Raw genomic sequence first — 18,886 nt, forward strand, 5'->3', positions numbered from 1 at the left:
CCCTCCCTGACGAGGAGGAACTTTGGTATTTAGACTCAAAGGCCCCGTCTCCTTTTGTCTCCACGCAGTCGGATCCTCTGCGGGACAGCGGCTGGACAACTCCACGGTGAGAACCTACTCCTGCTGATGGGAGGAAGAGAGGCACCTTAAACTGTACGCTGTATGTAACACGACACTCTGATCAACACACAGCTCCCCTCAGAAACCACTGAGACAGACCTTTTTGTTTTGGGTTTCAAACGACTTGGCGTGTCCAAGCCGTGTTTTTTTTTTTTTTTTTTTTTTCTTGTGGCCAAGAAGCCGTGACGAGGTGGTAGGAGACGACAGCGGGACACTTTATCACACCGACGTGTCCTCTTTAATGCCTGTCCAAAAAACGGCGGGTCAGAAATCTGCTTCAGATCAACGACGGGCGACAGTTAACAGTTTAATCTGCAGTGGAATCGTTAGCAGAAATGCTAAATCTACATGCTAACTCTTTAGTTTTACTTTTTCAAAACACTACCATGACTTCTGTTTGTATTCCACATGCTACGAATGCTACATCAGACACATGACATCATGACTTTTAGCACCTTGGACAGCGAATATGACTTATTGAATAATAGCTCAGTGAAAGAAGTTCACCCTTTTGCAAAGACTCAAGCTCGTCAAAGTATTTTTTTCCCCCCATTGCTGTCCGATCTGAACTCTTTTTACGTTAACAACAGTTGCAAATAGAATGTATTTGAAGACCAGCCCATAAAAAGGTAGCGACCACACCAAGCACACGTTCACATATCAGCTAAACGGTACCTCGGTGTAAACGGCTCGCTGTGCCTCCCTGCAGGTTCCGTTCTGATGGAAGATGAACTGGTGGAGGGGCTGCACAGGCCGAGGGAACGTACCATTCGGATGACACGCACTGCCAAGAAGCCCTGCTCTCCTCTCTGACCTTCCTCCTCCTCCTCCTCCTCCTCCCTTATAATGTGGGCACCAGATGCCGGTGCTAAACTGTCCCGCGGGCTGCCCTGTTGTCACCGTTTTTACCTTTTACATGTACAGTAACTTGTCGAAGCATAACGTACTGTCTATTTCTTCTACAGGAGATGTGTAGGTTATCTGTAAATAAGTATGCCATTTTTTAATATATACACACATCTGATCTATGTACAAAAAAATATATTCAGAGTTTGTGCAAAAAAAAACAAAAAACAACGTTCCTCCACCTCATTTAGTGGACCATAGATGAATATATATGCTGCTCTTTAACCCGTCTCCATCTCAGCCCAGCATCTCTGGATCATTTTGTACATATGGGTTTATTTTTGCATCGTGCTTGTGATGATAAACCGGTGAGAGGAGGAGACCTGATGTAGGAAAAACACAAACATCCTCATCCTCCTTTCTCATGGACGCGCTGTCATGAAAGCAGCGTTTTTACGAGGACGTGTTAACGCACTGGGGGACACATAACAAGCACTTTGACACGACCGCATCAACCCAACGGACCGTTTAGTAGCCAAACACCAGAGATTTGGTTTTCCAAAACTTCTTTTCAGAGAACAAAAAAAAAAAAAAAAAAAGCAGGACGACATTCGTAGAACCCGTCAATTGTTGTACTGTATGTTTTTGTCAGGCGATACAATAAATAACACAAAAGGACACACACTTAGCCACGCTGGCCTTCTGCCCCCCCCCCCCCCTGTTAACAGGAGAGACTCCACCTGCGATGAGTGTGTGCGGCCGCGTTGGAGTGAGGTGACCTTTGCTTGCTGTGATTTGGTGTTACTGTTAACTCTTTGTTTGTCGGAGTTTCCAGGGTAACCTGCTGTTCGGCCCCCCGTCACCTGTCTTTTAGTTCTTTCTGATCGACGACTCGTACAGCGCTTTTCATCGGTTTTTACATCTTCGACTTGCACGAGTAAGGAATTGTTTTAACTTGTGCCCATTTTTTTATTTTTATTTATTACTTGTAAATGATGGTGAGCAAGCACATTTTCATTGTCAATAAAAAAAAATGTCAGTGAATTGTCTTAATTATTTGTCATTCAATAAAAATGTGTGTGGCTCTGCTCATTGGTAATAAAAACAGTTTGAAATCATTCAGATTACACGCAGGTAGTGATGTCATTCTTTTAAAAAAATGGAAGCACTGCTTCCTGGAGACGGACGTCTTTGAATTCCCATCGGTTTGGTTCAGTTTGTTTTGCAAGAATCGATCGGGCTTTCTTCATCATCCAACAGGTCGACTCAATCTTCACGATATCGCAGCGCTTTTTCCGCGTGCGTCTCAATGTCTTTGAACACTTCTGGGTCCTCGATGGTTGGACTGATCTGAAAGGAGAAATAATCGTTCCGTTCAAATCAGAATCAACAGAAAGCTGATCAAAAATGAAGGATGGGATATCGAAAAAACAAAAAGTAATTATATTTAAAAAGAAATTCACAATGGGAAAACAGTTTAAAAATGTCGAGTACGTCAGTGAAAAGTAAAAGGTTGCTTGGAGGAGTCACTCAAGTATATTCAAATAGCAGAAAGGTCAGAGGAGGTCGTGTTTCGTGGGTCTCGTTCCCATTTTACGGGACTGTAGTAGTGGCTCACTAAACAAACATCTGTATCTCTACACACAGAGCTGAGGCTCCGCCCCTACTCGCGTCCCCTCCCTCACAGCGAGTCGTACCTTGTACGGCTTGCCGTTGACGAGGTTCGCCAAAGAGGAGCGAGGGATCTTGCCGGAGCGCGTTTTCGGCAGCGCTTGCACAAAAAGCACTTTTCTGAAGGCGGCCACCGGCCCGATGGTGTCCCTCACGAGCTTCACCAGCTCCTTCGTGATGTCCTCCTGCTTTTTCTGCACGCCTGAGGAAAAACGAACGGGAACGAGCACATGTTAAAAATAAATAAATAAATAAATAAGGATGTGTAGCACCCATGCAGATGTTTTACAACCCTTGCGTTAACGCTGCACCGCGCGTCTGCCATGTCTCACCGTTCTTGAGCACGCACAGAGCCAAGGGAACAACACCCTTCAGCGCGTCCTCTAGACCAACCACAGCACAGTCTCCGATTGCAGGGTGCTGCATTACTGACTGCAAAACACGCGCACACACACACACATGCACACACATGACGCATACATGCATCGCAACGCCATGGAGAGGGGCCGGCGAAATCTGCTCTGTCGTCCTCCTCTTACCTCTTCCAACGCTCCAGCCGACAGCCTGTGGCCCGCCACGTTGATGACATCATCGGACCGGGACATGATGTAAAGGAAACCCTCCTCGTCCACGAAACCCGCGTCCATGGTGTCATAGTAACCCTGGTGGTGAGTATTAGAGAGGAAGGAGTCCAATCAGAGAGCGTTCACTGTGTGGCAACGAAGGGTTCTGCCACCAGAGGGCCCCCTCGTACATTCACACGTGTTGGAACCGAAACAATTGCTTTTATTTTGAAATCACACAGCTGCGCAGCGGAACGCGCGGAGGTGGCGGCATGTCTCACGGGGAACTTTGTGAAGTAGAGCTCCTTGAACAGATCCCGGTTCTGCCACAGCGACAGCGCGGCACCAGGTGGCAACGGTGGTCTGAGGGAGAAATGGTATTAAAAATGTTAACCCTCAATGAGCATTAAGAGAAGCCTATCAGATTTGACCCAATAAAGCAATGGATACCAGTGCAGACACACACACACACACACACACACAGCGCACTGGAGAGCTCAGTTGCTCCGTCTTTGTTTGTCCAAAGATTGACAGTAATCCCTCTTCTTGACCGAGATGATCCCATTTCGAAAACCCGAAGCGGGCCTCTGCGTGGATTTGTTTCTCAGGAGGAGAATGATCCAAAACGTTATGATGCTGAATGCAAAACACTTCATTTCATCAAAAAGCAAGATTCCAGCCAACATTTTCTCGTCATTTCATATTATTTGAATAATTAAATTGTATATACATACATCGATACACTTGAACTTTAACACACAATGCCTCGAAGCCATAACACATTCCAATGAGCTAACCCTAGATTATGATTTTACGAAGCCGTGGTCACAGACTTCCTGGCTACTAGAAAGGGAAATACAGCAACACAGCTGTTCCCGTCTGTTTGGCGGCTCCTCCTGTGGTCGGCCCCTCGGAGCCGCAGAACACATGCGAATTCCCTGGAAATCCCCCCCCCGTGTGTTGGCCGCCAGTCAACACCGCCACTTACCGGGAGCGGAGACGCGGAGGCGGCGGACAGCGATAACTGACATGTAGCAGAACAGAAGATAAACCACGGGGACTGAGGGGCGGCTGACTAAGGGAAATGAGTGAGATTTAATCGGATCACTGAGGGTTCTGTCAATGAACGAGATGCCCCGACGCGGCACAAACGCATGGACTCGGCTCACCTCACCACGATATTTCCCAGCGTCCTCGGCTGCACCTCCCGCATGTCATCGTCGATCACTCTGACTAGTGGAGGGGAGAGAGAGAGAGAGAGAGAGAGTGAAAGCGTGAAATGAATTCAGCAGCTCGTGCGCTGCAGCCGGGACGCGCCCGCTTACCATCGTAGCCTGGCACAGGTTTGCCAGCCTGACCTGCAGGTGGCGTGAGCGAGTTGCCCAGACCGATGCACGAGGAGGTGATGGCTGAGCCGGTTTCTGAAGGAGACACAAAGAGACGCAGAGACATGAACGAGGGCGAGCAACGCGGTCTCAGTCAAAGCACAACATCGTTTCCTGCTTCCTTATGCGAGTGTTACACCTTCTAACGTTGGACGCTTTGCTTCTGTGCGCAGCATTAACATACAGTGATTGACAGCTGCTCTGGAGAGTCCTCGAGGAGCAACCTCATTACACATCTCATGCCGCAGGAATACGAGGACAGCTTTCACTAAATGACCAAGATGCAAACGCGAGCACGAGCTTTTTTCACAAGCGAACTAGATCATCTTCCCTCGATGACGTTTTCCGTCCCGTGTTTTTCATGGCGAGCCCGAGTGTGGAAGACACAGGCCCTGCTGTTGGTTGATGGGGGGGGGTTAGCTTATCAAAGGAAGAGAGGGGGGGGTTGAAGGCATTTCTCAACCTCTGAACCGGCAGCAGTGTTCGTCCCATTGATCAGCAGCAGGTCAGCTGCTCCCTGCAGGGTTCAAACCCCGTCAGTGTCTGCAGAGACAGCATTAAGCAGCGATGATGAAACCCTTTTAGGGGGGACGGGGAGGACGGGGGGGGGAACAGCGCGGCCCACCTGGTCAGAGAGCAGAGCGATGACTGATGACAGACAGTCAACAGCTGCAGGAATCTTTTAAACTCTCTGTAATTGCTTCCACTTTTAGCCACGGACCCCAAAAGAAGGTTGTCGGCGATATTGGCGAAGCGATACGGCCGTCCGGAGGACTCGCCACAGCCACCGGCCCGGGCATGTTTAAAACCAGCAGCAGCCGGGGAGCGCTGGCGGTGATTCTGGCCCCCACGGGGCGAGTGCTTGTTTTCAGGGAGCTAAATGAAAAAAGACAATTTAATTGGACCGTGACATTTTACAAGGGGGACGGGGCGAACCGGCCGCACGTCTTCCAGGCGTGAAATCGAGGCAACCTGAGTGAAAACCATCCGACTAGATTGCACTTAAACGCTTCCCCCTCACGCGTAAGAGGAAAAGACGGAAAACGGACGAGTCACTTTTCTAGAGGCCGACTCAGACGCTCGCTAATAAACTCCGTAATAGATGGTGAACTCCTGGAACGGGGTTTCATTACTTAAAGCAGATGGTCTCTTAAATGACGTAGATATGAGACTGTTGACACGCTCAACCAAAACCGCCCCACCAAAATATAATCCACAGCGGTTGGTTATCTGTCAGGACCGCGTCTGCTCGAGATGAAATGAAACAGATGAAAATGCTTCCGCTGCTTCTATTCTGGTCACATTGTGCCGAGCGGATTGAATGTGCTGGATATGAAAGGCAGGCGGCACCGGCTGAGACAGGTGAGTGCATTGAAGAGTGAAAACATCACACACACACACACACACACACACAGGCTGTGTGGTTGTGTGGTTGTGTGCCTGCATTGTGGGTCTTTGGCACACGCACACACAAAAACACTCCTGGGGTACCAGTGTTGGTCTACTCCCATCACCGTCTTCCCCTTCCTTGTCCGCTCCGTCTCGCTCCCCCTGCACACAAACTAATCAATCTTCTGGCCAGTGGGAGGCATCTCGAGTGTGATGAATGGGGAGGGAGGGCGGGGGGGGGCAATACGTTGGCGCTATCGAGTAGCCGAGTTTATTAGTTGTGTGGCTTGGGAGGAGAGTGAGTGGGGAAACAAACATGGTGCTCTCAGTTTGATGACAACCAGACACCGAAGGGCCGGTTGGCCAAGAACTCGACTGGACCGGAGACGAGGAAGCGAGAAAGAAGAGAACGCACCGACTACCGAAGGCTGGTGATGTTTCCCACCGGAGACGGAGGAAAATGAGATGAGCACTTACATCTCACACACACACGCACACACACACACACACACACTCTCTGCATGTCGCCAGGGAGCCGGATGCCGGTGTGTTAAACGCTTCTCCCTTTGATCAGACCCTCTGAGGCTCCGACAGACAGCACCTGGCAAACGCCACAACGGATTGGCCCGAGTCGAGGGCGTCCCATTCCGTGCACAACGTCACCTGCTGTCAGCCCGAGGGAGACGGAGAGACACCTGAAGCTCTACCGACTGAGTCCGTCGTCCGCTCGCTGGCGAGGCAGCCAAAACCTGCCGACTGGAAACACACGTTTGTTGCCAGGCAACACCAGTGACATCAGCAACCTCCATCCTCGCCCTCCTGCAACCGCCCCCCGCCGCCAATGGCACTTGATTCTTAAAATAGCGCACGTATTATTATCAGGCTTCAGAATGACATTTTCTCATGTGAACGCGAGGGGAACCGGGCCGGGCCGGTTTCGCTAATTCATGCGTGCAAGTCGGCGTGGAAAGAGGCGCCGAAGCTCGGCACAATGTAATTAGGGCCAAGGAGCGAGATGCGAGAGGAGGATAATGAAATCTGCAGACGGCCGCTGTGGCAACGCCGCTTCCATTCGTAAGCGCGTGACCTCCCGCCCGCTGAACGTCACGCCGCCACCTCGCGTCAGCTGACACCCCCCCCCCCCACCCCTTCATTAGTTCCACAGGCGGGGACCTGATGTGGAGCTGCGGGGAGGAGAGCGAGAGCAGCTCTCTGTGTGAAATACGCAGCGAGGAGACATTACATTACATTACATGTCATTTAGCTGACGCTTTTATCCAAAGCGACGTACAGTAAGTGCATTCAACCATAGGGTACAAACTCAGGAGAACAAGAAACAAGAAAGTGCAATTTCCTCAAATAAGCCAATTTACAATTTGCTATAGATGAGTGACGTTACAAGTACAATTTAAGTGCTACAATTTGTTAGTCTTTAGTCGAGGCAGAGTCTGAAGAGGTGTGTCTTTAGTTTGCGGCGGAAGATATGAAGGCTCTCTGCGGTCCTGGTGTCTTCAGAGAGCTCGTTCCACCATTTCGGCGCAAGGACAGCGAAGAGTCGAGATCTAGTCGAGTGTTTTGCTCTCAGTGAGGGAGGGACGAGTAGTTTAGCAGATGCAGAGCGGAGAGTGCGGGTCGGGATGTCGGGTTTGACCATGTCCTGGATGTAAGCTGGACCCGATCCATTCACAGCATGGTACGTGAGCACCAATGTTTTGAACTGGATGCGGGCGGCCACCGGTAGCCAGTGAAGAGAGCGGAGGAGTGGAGACGGGCGAGGAAAAGGCGAGAAACAAAACCATGAGCCCTTTTTTTTTTTTTTTTCCTCTTAAATATCTTCAGCCGGATGCCGTCGGCTACCTAATGAGCTGTTTGCAGCGTCGGGAGATGATGTCAGACGGTAATGAAGTAGATGATGCATCGTTTTAAGCCGGGAGCCGCAGACACACAATAAATAAATGATGATGCAACAGATTCACACCGAGGCGCCTGGAGGATAAACTTGTACGTCAAGAACCGATACTGTCGTGGAGGACAGCGGTTCAAACGGGTTTTAATCAAGAGTCAAACACATTTGTTTTCAATTGGGCCCGGAAGTGATTTATCTGCTTGATGAATGTGCTGCTCTGTTCACCTTTCCCTTCGTCTCTTTGCCCGCGGCGACTCTTCTCACCATCGATTTCAGCTCAAGGCTGAATATTACATCACAGGACTGAAAGCAGGCAGCGAAAAAGATCTACGGGCCGGTGATTGATATTGTTCGGTTTCTATCTATTTCTTCCGGTGAGCTACGAGTAGACGGACAGAGATCCGTGTTTATAATTGAAAGCCAAATGTGTGGGAGACAAAAACAAAAAAAAAGGAGATCCGAGCAAGAAAAAAGCAAAAAGCTTTAAAGCCAAAAGTTAAAAACAAACTTTGCTTTTGGGTGTTTTTACTTTAATGAGTTTCTCAAAAGGAGGAATCCATCTTTCGTTTTTTAAATAAACGCGCCTCCAACGTTAAACAACTTTGTCGGATGGGAAGATGATGGTGATGATGATGATGAAGATGCGACAGGGGGCCCACAGAACTCACTGCAGCCAGAAGGAAAGTTCTGGTTGTGGGTTTGCGGTTGCAAAGTAGTGAAGTTGCCTTAGCGAGACACTTTAATCACCAGGCTGGTATCAACTTTTATGGTAACAATTCCCTGCAGAAATGCAAACACTTGCTGTGTCGGGAGAACGAATCAAAACAGGACGTCCCCGGTGTTTGTCTTACACGTTCTGGGTAAACATGTCTGCCAGAGGCCGAGGTGAACGTTAGCATTATTCAGCAAATGTTGGTTTTTAACACAAACTCTGATAGACCAGGGGGGACTCGTGAATACGTCTAGCGTGCCAGACTGTCTTTCACTTGCAGGCTCGAGGACAAACTGTCCCGGGGCGGACAAAGGGAAAGCAAGTGTGACGGGCGGTGACCCCATCTGGCGTGAAAAAGCGGAGGGCGCGTTTGGATCGCTGCGCCAGCCGGCAGCTGCCAGGGGTTGAGTTTAGCAGAGGGTGAAAAATCCAACGGGATTTGCACATCGAGACAGAAACCAAGAGGGTGCCAGAGGTTTTCCTCCAAACTCAATGCAGCACTTGGTTAGAATCGCCTCAGTGTGACGGGGGTTTGGTGTGTGTGTGTGTGTGTGTGAGGAACAAACCTCCCTTTGTTCAAGTTAGATGAAATGTTAACGGCTGGCGTTTCGGAGAGAAAGATGAGAATCAGCAGCTTTGTTCGGGCCGGAGTCCATCCGTCTGGTCAGAAACAATCCGAGGCGGGACGACGTCAACGCGCGGGCACCGAGCCGCGATCTCAGCGAGCGAGCTGAGCTAATTCCTAACGCGCGTATCTGATCAGCGCACGGCGGGGTCAGCTTATCGAACCCGAGAGGGGATCGATTACATCTCTGCGATATTACAATAGCGAGCGCTTGGCACTGCCTTGGCGCTCGGACGGACCGGTCGGATCAGTGTGTGTGTCGCCTGCAGCATCGATCCTCGAATCCACGATTGCCGTTCTCATCCCGTTTCTAAATATTCATGGGAGACAAAATTAAAAAATATCTAAAACTAGCTAATATTCCCCTTTTTGGGCAATTACAGGTGTTAAAAACACATTCAATTGATTGCGTTCTGATTGCTTCTGTTCCGTTATCTCTTTTATAACCACATCACTTCGGGGCGCAAAGCAGATTCAACGTCAGTGAACTCGATGATACTCAAAGGTCCGACTCCTGTTCAGTTGCGATTGAGCAGTTCCCTCCCATCACTTCCAATCATGGGTCTCATTTTCAGATCAAATGAGGATCTCAGCCGTTATTCATCTGCCCTCCCGCCTGGTTTGGACTGCCGTTCAAATATCTAGTCCAAACTACGTCATTCTGTGGGCCCATGAGCTCTGAGAGAAGGTCATTAAATCACACACGGGGTTCTTTAACGTCACAATGACTCCGGTATAAAGGGTCCAATCCGCCCCCCCCGTCTTCACAATGAAGCATCAAATGGGATCCATCAGAGAACGTTCTTCATAATGACTCGCCGCTTTCAGGGGAATAGCGATTTCCTGGAGTTAGATCTTTTCTCAAGGTCAGGTTAATGTCAGCGGACTAATGAAACACAGCAAAGGGCAGATTCATTGTCTTCTCCTACTGATGAGCTTAAGAGTCTTAAAGATCAAATTAAAACATCACGCACAGTTCAGGTTAATAAAAGTACACTTTGAAAATGCTTCCTCTCCATCATAAGAACTTAATCCCTAAAGTTTGGAGGGTAAAGAGCTTCTCAACCTAGTGGAGGGACCTGATTAATCGCCTCACACGCAGCGTTTGAGAGGGAATAAACGTGTTTAACAATTTTGAACTTCATCCACCAGAACTCCTGGTATCAGGTAATATTTATATCAAAACACTTCAACGGAGGGCCTCAGTGAGGATCAGAGAGCAGAAACCGTCCCTACCAGTCTGCCACCAGTGATCCAGGACGGGAACTCCGAAGCTGCTCTTCGCCCACTCCAGCGTCTCCACGTCACAGCGTTCGCCCGCCAGGAACAACGAGCGCAGCCTGCAAGGACACCGGAGGACGTCTTGTCAATCAACGCGAAGAAGTTCATTCACAAAGCCGCTTTTCATTTTTCTGATAGTCGAGTCGGACCTTCTACGCTATTAATATGCATCTGGGTCTTCGGGTTGCAAAAGGCCTTTTGCATATGAAAGGAAACGCACACTAAACGCGAATAAGAATGTGTCTCAGAGGTGCCTTTCAACGCGCTCGGGGAGTCAGTGTTCAGCGGATGATTCATGGATTCGGCCACGTCTGGGTGTCTTAAGTCTACTGATTATATGTCATCATATTACATCACCTTGATCCTCTGTGCAGCTTATGAGCTTCTGAGTTATTGTTTGGAGCGCACGAAGATGAGCAATGGAAACCGGGTCACATCCGTTGTGAAAAGCTGCCGAATGTGATCTTTGATCTCTTGGTTGGTAAATGTTTTTCGGACCTTCTTGTGGTAACGTCACGTGTTCCCAGAGCCCCGCAAAGTCCATCTGAATCTGGGAACTGCTACCCCCAATGCTTCACGAGGCCCTCCCTCCGTGACCTTCAGGGGACCTGGAAACACAGCAGCTTCCATCTTCGGCCTCCCCTCCCCCCATCATTTCTCCACAAAACTCGGAGCCCCCCCCCCCCTGCGAGTAACCGGTCACAGCGGAGCCAGAGATGCTCCGCTGATTGCTTCGTTTTCACCCCGTGAACCGTCGCTTGGGGCATCGGCTCATCGCTCGCTACCCTGCGCGGTGGCAGAATGGCTTTTCAGCCGCAATCAGACGTACAGTCACAATGTCGTCACGCCAGCCTCTCCGCACCGAATCACAGCGTTTCTCCTCCTGCCGTCTCCCCGAATTACATTGCATTATTTATTTCACGCACTATTGTCTGAATAATAACAGAATAACACAATCCCAAGCCACCGATGGGGAACTTATTACCCCAGTATGTGCTTATTGTACATTTAGATGAGGTAATAGTGTAATCGTATTTCAATATGATTTCATCACAATATTACTCCCAGGAAAGAAGTTAAATCGTAATGTTGATTTATGCGTGCAATGAAAATAACTACTGGAGGCTGTTAGTAGTGATAGCACATATTCCACATCTCTGTAACGCTGGGGAGAACGTGTTGAGCAATGAAAGCTGTGCTAGTTAGAAAAGATAAGGCCTAATCTCCGCAGCGTGACCTCGGGCCATTAAAGCAGAAAGCAACACTCGGCCGGTTAAGCGGATCCACGTGACGGCACTTAGTCACGTGTTTTAAGTTCACAAATCACCAACATGCCTCAGGCTGATTCCCACTACATCTTACAGTGCAAATCATTGAATCTGTTACAAGCGGCATCGTAAATGATTAGCTTCTCGAGCCCTGATGAATTGATAAGCAGGTGTATGCATGAATGCTGCACGACAAAACCTTCCACAATCTCTCTCACATCACTGCTGACAAGTAATACTGAGCCCCCTGATAAGGGTCCTGGGTTATTACAGCGGAGCCGGCCCCCCCGCGGGGAGCAAACACCTCACAGTGTCAACAAACCGCAGACGGGGCGTTTCTTCCTGAGCTTCACAGTGAAGCTAAAGGGAGTTTTCGGACAACCCACCAATACACTTTTAACTAAAAGCGGCATTATTTGCCCCTCCGTGTGTTCTATGAGGCGATAGATCTGTTCTCAGATTGCCAATTTCAAAATAACGCATTTATTTCAGCAGAAAACCCCTTTGTAAACAATACAAATGAATGCACGCGTCCTGAGTTAAGAGGCCTGCGTTAGAACAAAATCCTTTTTCATTGCTTCCTCTGTCTTGCTGCCTCGGTGTCACGTCATGGTGGCGTGTTTCGTTCAGCGCTGAAGGGAAACAGTGTAATCTTTCACCGGCGTGCCACAACCGAGGGGAAAAGACGCATTACGAGAGATAAAGTGGAAACACAAGCAGCCCGACGGTGGTTGAAACAAGGTCTTTGTCTGACAGTCGAGCCAGAGACAGAGTTACTCCGTCACTCATGGAGGCCACAGGTCATCTGAACTCACTGTAGCTTTGTGATTGTGTGACAGCGGCACAATCGACACCAGAACCCTTTCCGCGTTCAATTTTCACTGCGCCGCACAATTAATCGTCCTGGTAATCGCTGCATTTCAGACAGATGAGTAGCGTGGCTAACTGACATTCAACACGGTGTTTGTCGTCCAGCCCCATTAGCACCCACGGGTGCAGACAGTCGGGGGTTAACAGGCTCCTCAAAGCGCGACTGACGGAACAGCGACACACACAGATTCCTCATTTGATCAGCATATCACTCCCCGACTATCGATCGATGACATTCATGCTGACCGACGGCAGGTCACGCACGCCGACGCAACGCCACAGGCCGCCCGATGTCACGCCGGAGATAAGAGGTCCGCCGAGCACTCGGCGTCTCGTGATGCTCAGACGCACGTCTCGGGGGTAAAGGCCCGCGATGGTCCTCGCACAATGACATCTGTGTACGCGCACAAAGCCGCCCTGTTGGTGTAGGAACCGTCCTCTCAGTGTGTACGTGGACGCTGGAGGGGAAAACCGCGTGTGTCAATTCGGTCTCCTGTTTGCAAACATTATGTAATAAATGTCCTGTTTAATGATTTGACACCGGTGGCGACAACAAATCCTTTTTTGAAATCAGTACGAGAAAGGGCTAACGTTAGCTAAACAACGTAGGTAACGTTAGCTAAACAACGTAGCTAACGGCTAATTTTCACCTGTTACACTGAGTACCGCGTGTTCAGGCTTTATTCAGCAAAAACGGGCGAGTGCGAACCGCAATGTGATCTTAATGCGTTTACATGCAGACTTGTAAAACTAAAAAATAGATACGAAAGAGGGAATCATGATCTGTCTTACGCACAGCTTATAACACGTGATTAAAACGGTCAGCACAGACACATTTAAATAAAAAACAATTTTAGATGACAAAGTAAAAGGATAAATTCAAGATAATTGGATCAATAATGAAATCAGTATTGGTCAGATTTAATTTCCATTCATTTCCAGATTTTCTTCTTTTATTTTTACGTGTCACCCGTCTTAATCTTACTTTGTTACAAATGCGGCAATGCCGTTAGTTAGGCCTCGTTTCTGGCTAATTCCATTCAGTTAAGAAGTGTCGGCGTCTACCTGGAGAGCGGGTGTCTTCTCCCGAGTGAACAGTGGGGGTCCTGCTGGCGGATGGCGCGGATGGCGGTGGGGGCTGTGAACATGGAGGAGGCCCCGTGTTCCGACAGGACGCGGAAGAAGGCCCCGGCGTCCGGCGTCCCGACGGGCTTGCCCTGCAACACAGTCAGCGCGCCGACAGCTGTTTGAGCCCGACGAGCCCGTCACGCGGCACCGCGCTAAACCTCGAAGCACGCCGCGGCCACGTTTCCACAACATGCACAGGGCACCTGTTCAGAAGGCCGCCTTCCAGACAGATGGGCTCGAACCCACGGATCAGAACACACAGTGAGGACACAGGAGAAGAGGAGCCTGCAGGCGGAACGCCTTCTACAGACGCCTCGTCCGTGTCATCCTGGTATTCGGCTCGAGCCCGACTGAGAATAGTAAACAGCAGCGGGTGGTTCTGGGTGTCATTTTTGCTCTGAATAAATATTTGTGCGTGCGTGTTGAGGGAAGACAGAAGCGTCGGCGGCATAATGCCCGAAGAAAGAAGCCGCCTGGCTGCAGTCAAAGACTGAGTTCTAATGTAACGAGTGAGAAACCCGCCTAAAAAACGCACGGTGGAAGATCACACAGACACACACACCCCTCGTAGCTGCAGCTAATACCCGTCCGCATAACAAGAGGCCTGCGAAGAAATATCAAGTCGGTGGCTTTTGCTTGGGTATGTTTTATACATCTATTGCATTCCGTTGTCACCTTGCACATCATGTTTGGGTAACGTTTTAAAACAGCAATACAAAACCTTGAATGAGGTCGAATGTGTTTTTAGTGGCCGTGCGATGAAGTTTTAACGGTTTCCATCGATTGAGATCGATTTTAGAATACTGCTTCTGCTGCACAGCAGTTAAATAAAAGCAGAATTGTCTTTGTAACGCCCGTGTCTGTGGGCATAAAGTGCACGTGCCGGGGTCACATTGAACGGTGGAAAAAAAAAGGACTAAAATAGACTGGAGAGTGGAACACGGCGACGGGGTAAAACACAGTTCACACAAACTGGAGCAGTGAACCAAACATGGATATATTCAGCTTGCAGCTTTTTTTGGGGGCAAAATTGTTCAATTAATCCAACTTTATTTCAGACTCGGTGTCCAGATGAGAACACGCTTTCCCTCGTCTACGGGGACGTACCTCGTAGAGAATTGTGGAGTTACCATGGAGCAGAGGACCGTAGCAGATGTACGAGTGGCCGACCACCCAGCCGAGATCGGAGGCTGCCCACCAAACCTGCCAGAGGTGTAAAGAAAAGTGTCGCTTAACAGGTGGAAATAATTCTAATAACATGGTTTTCATCCCACTTGAAATGCACTTAAAATGCAAATCAAATAGCTAATGAATTGAGAGAAAACACATTTTAAATATGTCTGACTGTTGAGTCAGCATGTGATCCAAATGTTAATTCAAGTACAGAGCAAACTCTCGCTCTCTCTTCTCTGGCCGCCAGCTATTTGTCCTCAGATGAGGCCTCCGACTCGAGGCGGCGCTTTATTGCCTTACATCTCCGGGACTGAGTCCATAAATATTCGACATGGTCCATTTCAGCATCACTGCATAGCCCGCAGTGTCTCGCACAACACCCTGGGGGGACGAGATAAAAAAAAAACACACACACCCAACATCAGACGGGTGACAGGTAGCAGGAAGAGACGGGCGTTTAACATCAATCTGCACACAGCGGCTCAGCGCCGCCGTACTGAAGGTAATTAGGTTTTCCAATGACTCCATTGTCCTGCTTTAATTAGTTAATGGTGCCGTTTAGATATTTTAGCGAAATAATGTCAGCCCCAAAGTCCCAAAGTCTACGATCATATAGATCGTCTCAAACAGATAAGAAGACGGCCTGGCAACAACGGCGCCACGAGGCTGATTTATCCATTTGATATCATCCAGGGGGTCAAAGACCAAATAATACCCTGAAGGTTCCGTACCTTTGGCGTTCCAGTGGTTCCGGACGTGTAGAGGACGTAGAGCGGGTGGTTGGAGGGGACGGGGACACAGTCGTGAGGACGAGCTGTGGCCATCTCCTCGTCCCAGTCCAGACTCAGCTGCGGACTCATTGCCGCTTTCTCCTTAAAAGAAACGGACAAAGAGCACAAACGATACAAACTCCCGATACAAATCAGTTCACCATAAGTGGGGAAGACATCATGTATTCTATCCAGATGTTTAAACTCTGCTCTGACTCCCGTTCTGACAGCCGCTGACATCCGCCACATTTCTAAAAGTCTCTGATACTTTAACTTCATTAACATTTAAATCATCCCGGGAGGCCAAAACAACAACAAAAAGGTCCCTTTCTGTGCTTCTCAAGTAACTAAGACATCCTTTGATATCGCACGGACGGCTCGGGTATATTTAAACCATCCGGCTGCTATGAGGCTTGGTGTCTCTTACCATGTTGGGCCGGTTGTAGATGAGGACTTTGGAGGGCCTGTGGGAGCTCATCTCCAAGGCTTTCTCCACCAGAGGGATGTACGCCACTTGTCGGCCCGGCTCGATGCCAAACGAGGCGGTCACGATCATCTTGGGCTGGGAAACACCGGGATCGGGTAAGTGCAATGTTTCATTGCACGGGGAAACTCAACGTGCGTTGCATTTAAATTCAATTATGCTCCGTTATCGGCAAAAACCCTGGAAAGTGTAATAAGGGTTTGGATGGAGGAGGTTGGGACGTTAGGAAAATAGTGGCAGCCGAGCAATCAGAGGCTGAGAGGTTCTCCGGGTGTTTGATCAAAATCGACTCCCATTAACACGAAACCCAGCTGAGTCCCGAGCTCTCCTACAAACTATATTAGACATTTTCCCACCTTGGCGTGATCGATGCGGACGGAGAGCTCTTTGGAAGCGAAGCCGCCGAAGATGAGGCTGTGAGGGGCGCCGACCCGCGCGCAGGCCAGCATGGCGAACATGGCCTCGGGCACCATGGGCATGTAGATGACCACCAGGTCTCCCTTCCGGACACCGTTCTTCACCAGGACGCCTGCCAACCTGGACACCTGGGTCGAGACGACGCGAGGGCGGAGAACTGTGTTCACGCGAATCCCCGCACGCAAAGCGCCTCGCTGTCCGTGATTTGTCACACACCAGGTGAGTAGTCATTACCTGGTCCTGAAGCTCCCTGAAAGAGATGACCCGTTTGACCCCGGTCACTGGGCTGTCGTAGATGACGGCGGGCTGCTCTCCGCGGCCGCTTTCCACGTGGCAATCCACGGCGTTGTGGCACATGTTCAACTTTCCCCCAACAAACCTGAAAGACGGCAACACGATCAAGCATCATGTTCAAAAGTCTGAAATTGGAGCGGCGCGGATTTGAAGTGAACATTATTGATGATACCTTCATGTTGTCGAGGAGTGACACTTTCCTTTTATTTAAAACGTTAAGTAATTTGTTTTATTGCATGTAAAGTAGAAATACACTTTTACGTGGGACAGCTCAGTGGTAATGAGGTCAAAGTTCAAGCCTGCTCTTTCACCCAAGTAGCCTTAATGAAATAAATAACTTGCTTATATAATGAATATAACAAGTCAGAGCTTGCACCTCGATCAGCTGAGTGGAAGTGACAGAAATGTGACTTTATGTATCATGTTCATTATTTACTCATTTTGTCCTTTTTAAACTGATCTTTGTAGCAAACGCGACCTCCCGTTTTCTCTCGACTTGCTTCGGTCGTTTTTCATTTATTTTGAAGTTGGACGATGAAGCGAGGGACAATAACAAAGCGTTTGCCGCGTTTGAGGAGCAGCGGCCGGCGAACAATGAACTCAAAGGCGTCACTTCACATTCGCGTCAACTCAAGCGGAACGAAGAGGTGAAGCCCCCCCCCCAAAAAAACTCACAAAAATCACCATACGACGTGAACACAGGCAGGTGAATTACACGTTTCTCCACGGTGTATTTCTATTTAAATAGAATCAACAAAACGAGTCCATTTCTCCGCTCATGTGGTGGTTAATCATTAATCGCCTCGCGGTGTTCAAACAGGGTTTGTGCACGTTACTAAAATGTTAGTACTTCAGGGTCGTGTGTTATTTAATTTTAATTTAAAGGCCTACTTGACCCCCCTCCCTCCCTCCCCATATGCATTGACAGACGGCTGTGAACGCAACGGGTCTTCAGCGCCTCGGCGCACGCGGCACTGAAAACCTACCAGTTCGGAAACGCCGGATCCCGCGCGCGCAACGTGTTGCGCCACGGCTCGAACCAGTCGACGTCGCGCGCCGCGTCCCCCCAGAAGGTCTCGGGGTGGTCCCTCGCCGAGGCGAAGGCTCGGCCGTACGCCGCGTCCGATGCGTAGCTCCTGCGGGGCCGCGCGGAGGACGAGGAGGAGGAGGAGGAGGAGGAGGACGCACGCGGTCCCGCGGGTCCGACGCCGCGTTGTCGCGCCGCGCAAACGCTCCTGCGCAGCGTCACCGGGGCGCAGAGGTTCGGGCGCAGTAGGTGTTTTATTTGGGAGTGCATCGCTGCGAAGCTGCTTGGAGGCGAGTTTGTCTAAAAGCAAACTAAAAGAAAACTACTTCCTCTCGCGTCCCATGTGTTGCTGCATGTGCCGCTGCGTGTGCGGGGGGGTCACGCGCCTGTAGTCTGGGGGCCCCGCAGGGGGAAAGGAGCCTCCCGAAGAAACTCCCTTTGAACCACGAACTGCATGTGGCTCATTGACCCACTTTTGTTATTGCCTACTTTGCAGTGCCTCGACTCCTTTTTCCTCGCCTCCTTTCCTCGCGCCTCGGTCCCGCCCACGGGAAACGAGAGCGGAGGAGGCGAGGAGAGAGGAGGCGAGGAGGCAGCAGGCTTACTTACTTTGGATGGATTCCATTTGCAACGTGGCACAATGTGACCACAGTACCACTCCAAAGTTTGGACACACTTTCTCATTGCACACCTAAATATAAACGTTTTGTTTTTAAGTGCGAAGCATTACAAATGTCTAAATTAAAATGTAGAAATAAAGAGTGTGATATTAATTAGGCCTGGTTTTAAGGGTACGTCTGAACATAATTGAGTCATGAGGATGGGGTTGCATACACGTCTCCTTTCTTCACCGCCGTCATCCAGGCCGCTGGTAAATACCCATAATCCAGCTGACCCCCCCGTGACCCTCCTCTCCCCCTGGACGTGACCCCTGCGCACTGGTGCCCCAGTATATGA

General features: G+C 49.6%; 2 protein-coding genes across 21 annotated transcripts in view; one reads left to right on the plus strand and one right to left on the minus strand.

Moving 5' to 3' along the window:
- The window catches only part of ppfia2 (PTPRF interacting protein alpha 2), an 83,432-nt gene extending 81,425 nt beyond the window's left edge, over positions 1–2,007 (plus strand). For 10 of the 17 annotated variants that reach the window (XM_040173449.2, XM_040173453.2, XM_078100452.1 and 7 more), the window contains 2 exons: positions 69–160; positions 830–2,007. In XM_040173449.2, coding sequence (XP_040029383.2) covers positions 69–127 — 59 coding nt within the window. In that variant the 3' untranslated portion in view covers positions 128–160; positions 830–2,007. The remainder of the gene's footprint in view (positions 1–68; positions 161–829) is intronic. The other 7 variants (XM_078100453.1, XM_078100456.1, XM_078100457.1 and 4 more) reach the window with 1 other exon arrangement.
- On the minus strand, positions 1,915–18,481 carry acss3 (acyl-CoA synthetase short chain family member 3). 4 transcript variants are annotated; one of them, XM_078100466.1, is made up of 17 exons: positions 17,889–18,481; positions 16,843–16,987; positions 16,548–16,736; positions 16,135–16,269; positions 15,669–15,809; positions 15,238–15,318; positions 14,872–14,967; positions 13,702–13,853; positions 10,454–10,557; positions 4,526–4,621; positions 4,370–4,433; positions 4,189–4,275; positions 3,482–3,563; positions 3,177–3,299; positions 2,970–3,069; positions 2,664–2,839; positions 1,915–2,316 (listed from the first exon to the last, which is right to left on the minus strand). In XM_078100466.1, exons 1-17 carry the CDS (start codon positions 18,197–18,199, stop codon positions 2,233–2,235), a joined length of 2,166 nt encoding a protein of 721 aa, XP_077956592.1. In that variant the 5' UTR covers positions 18,200–18,481; the 3' UTR covers positions 1,915–2,232. The 4 variants fall into 4 exon arrangements, 2 of the variants coding, with proteins under 2 accessions (XP_077956592.1, XP_040029395.2); XR_013467289.1 differs by lacking the exon at positions 2,970–3,069; XM_040173461.2 differs by lacking the exon at positions 4,189–4,275.
- Between the last annotated feature and the right edge of the window lie 405 nt (positions 18,482–18,886).

This window comes from Gasterosteus aculeatus, chromosome 4, assembly GCF_964276395.1.
Source record: "Gasterosteus aculeatus chromosome 4, fGasAcu3.hap1.1, whole genome shotgun sequence".
Classification (NCBI taxonomy): Eukaryota; Metazoa; Chordata; class Actinopteri; order Perciformes; family Gasterosteidae; genus Gasterosteus; species Gasterosteus aculeatus.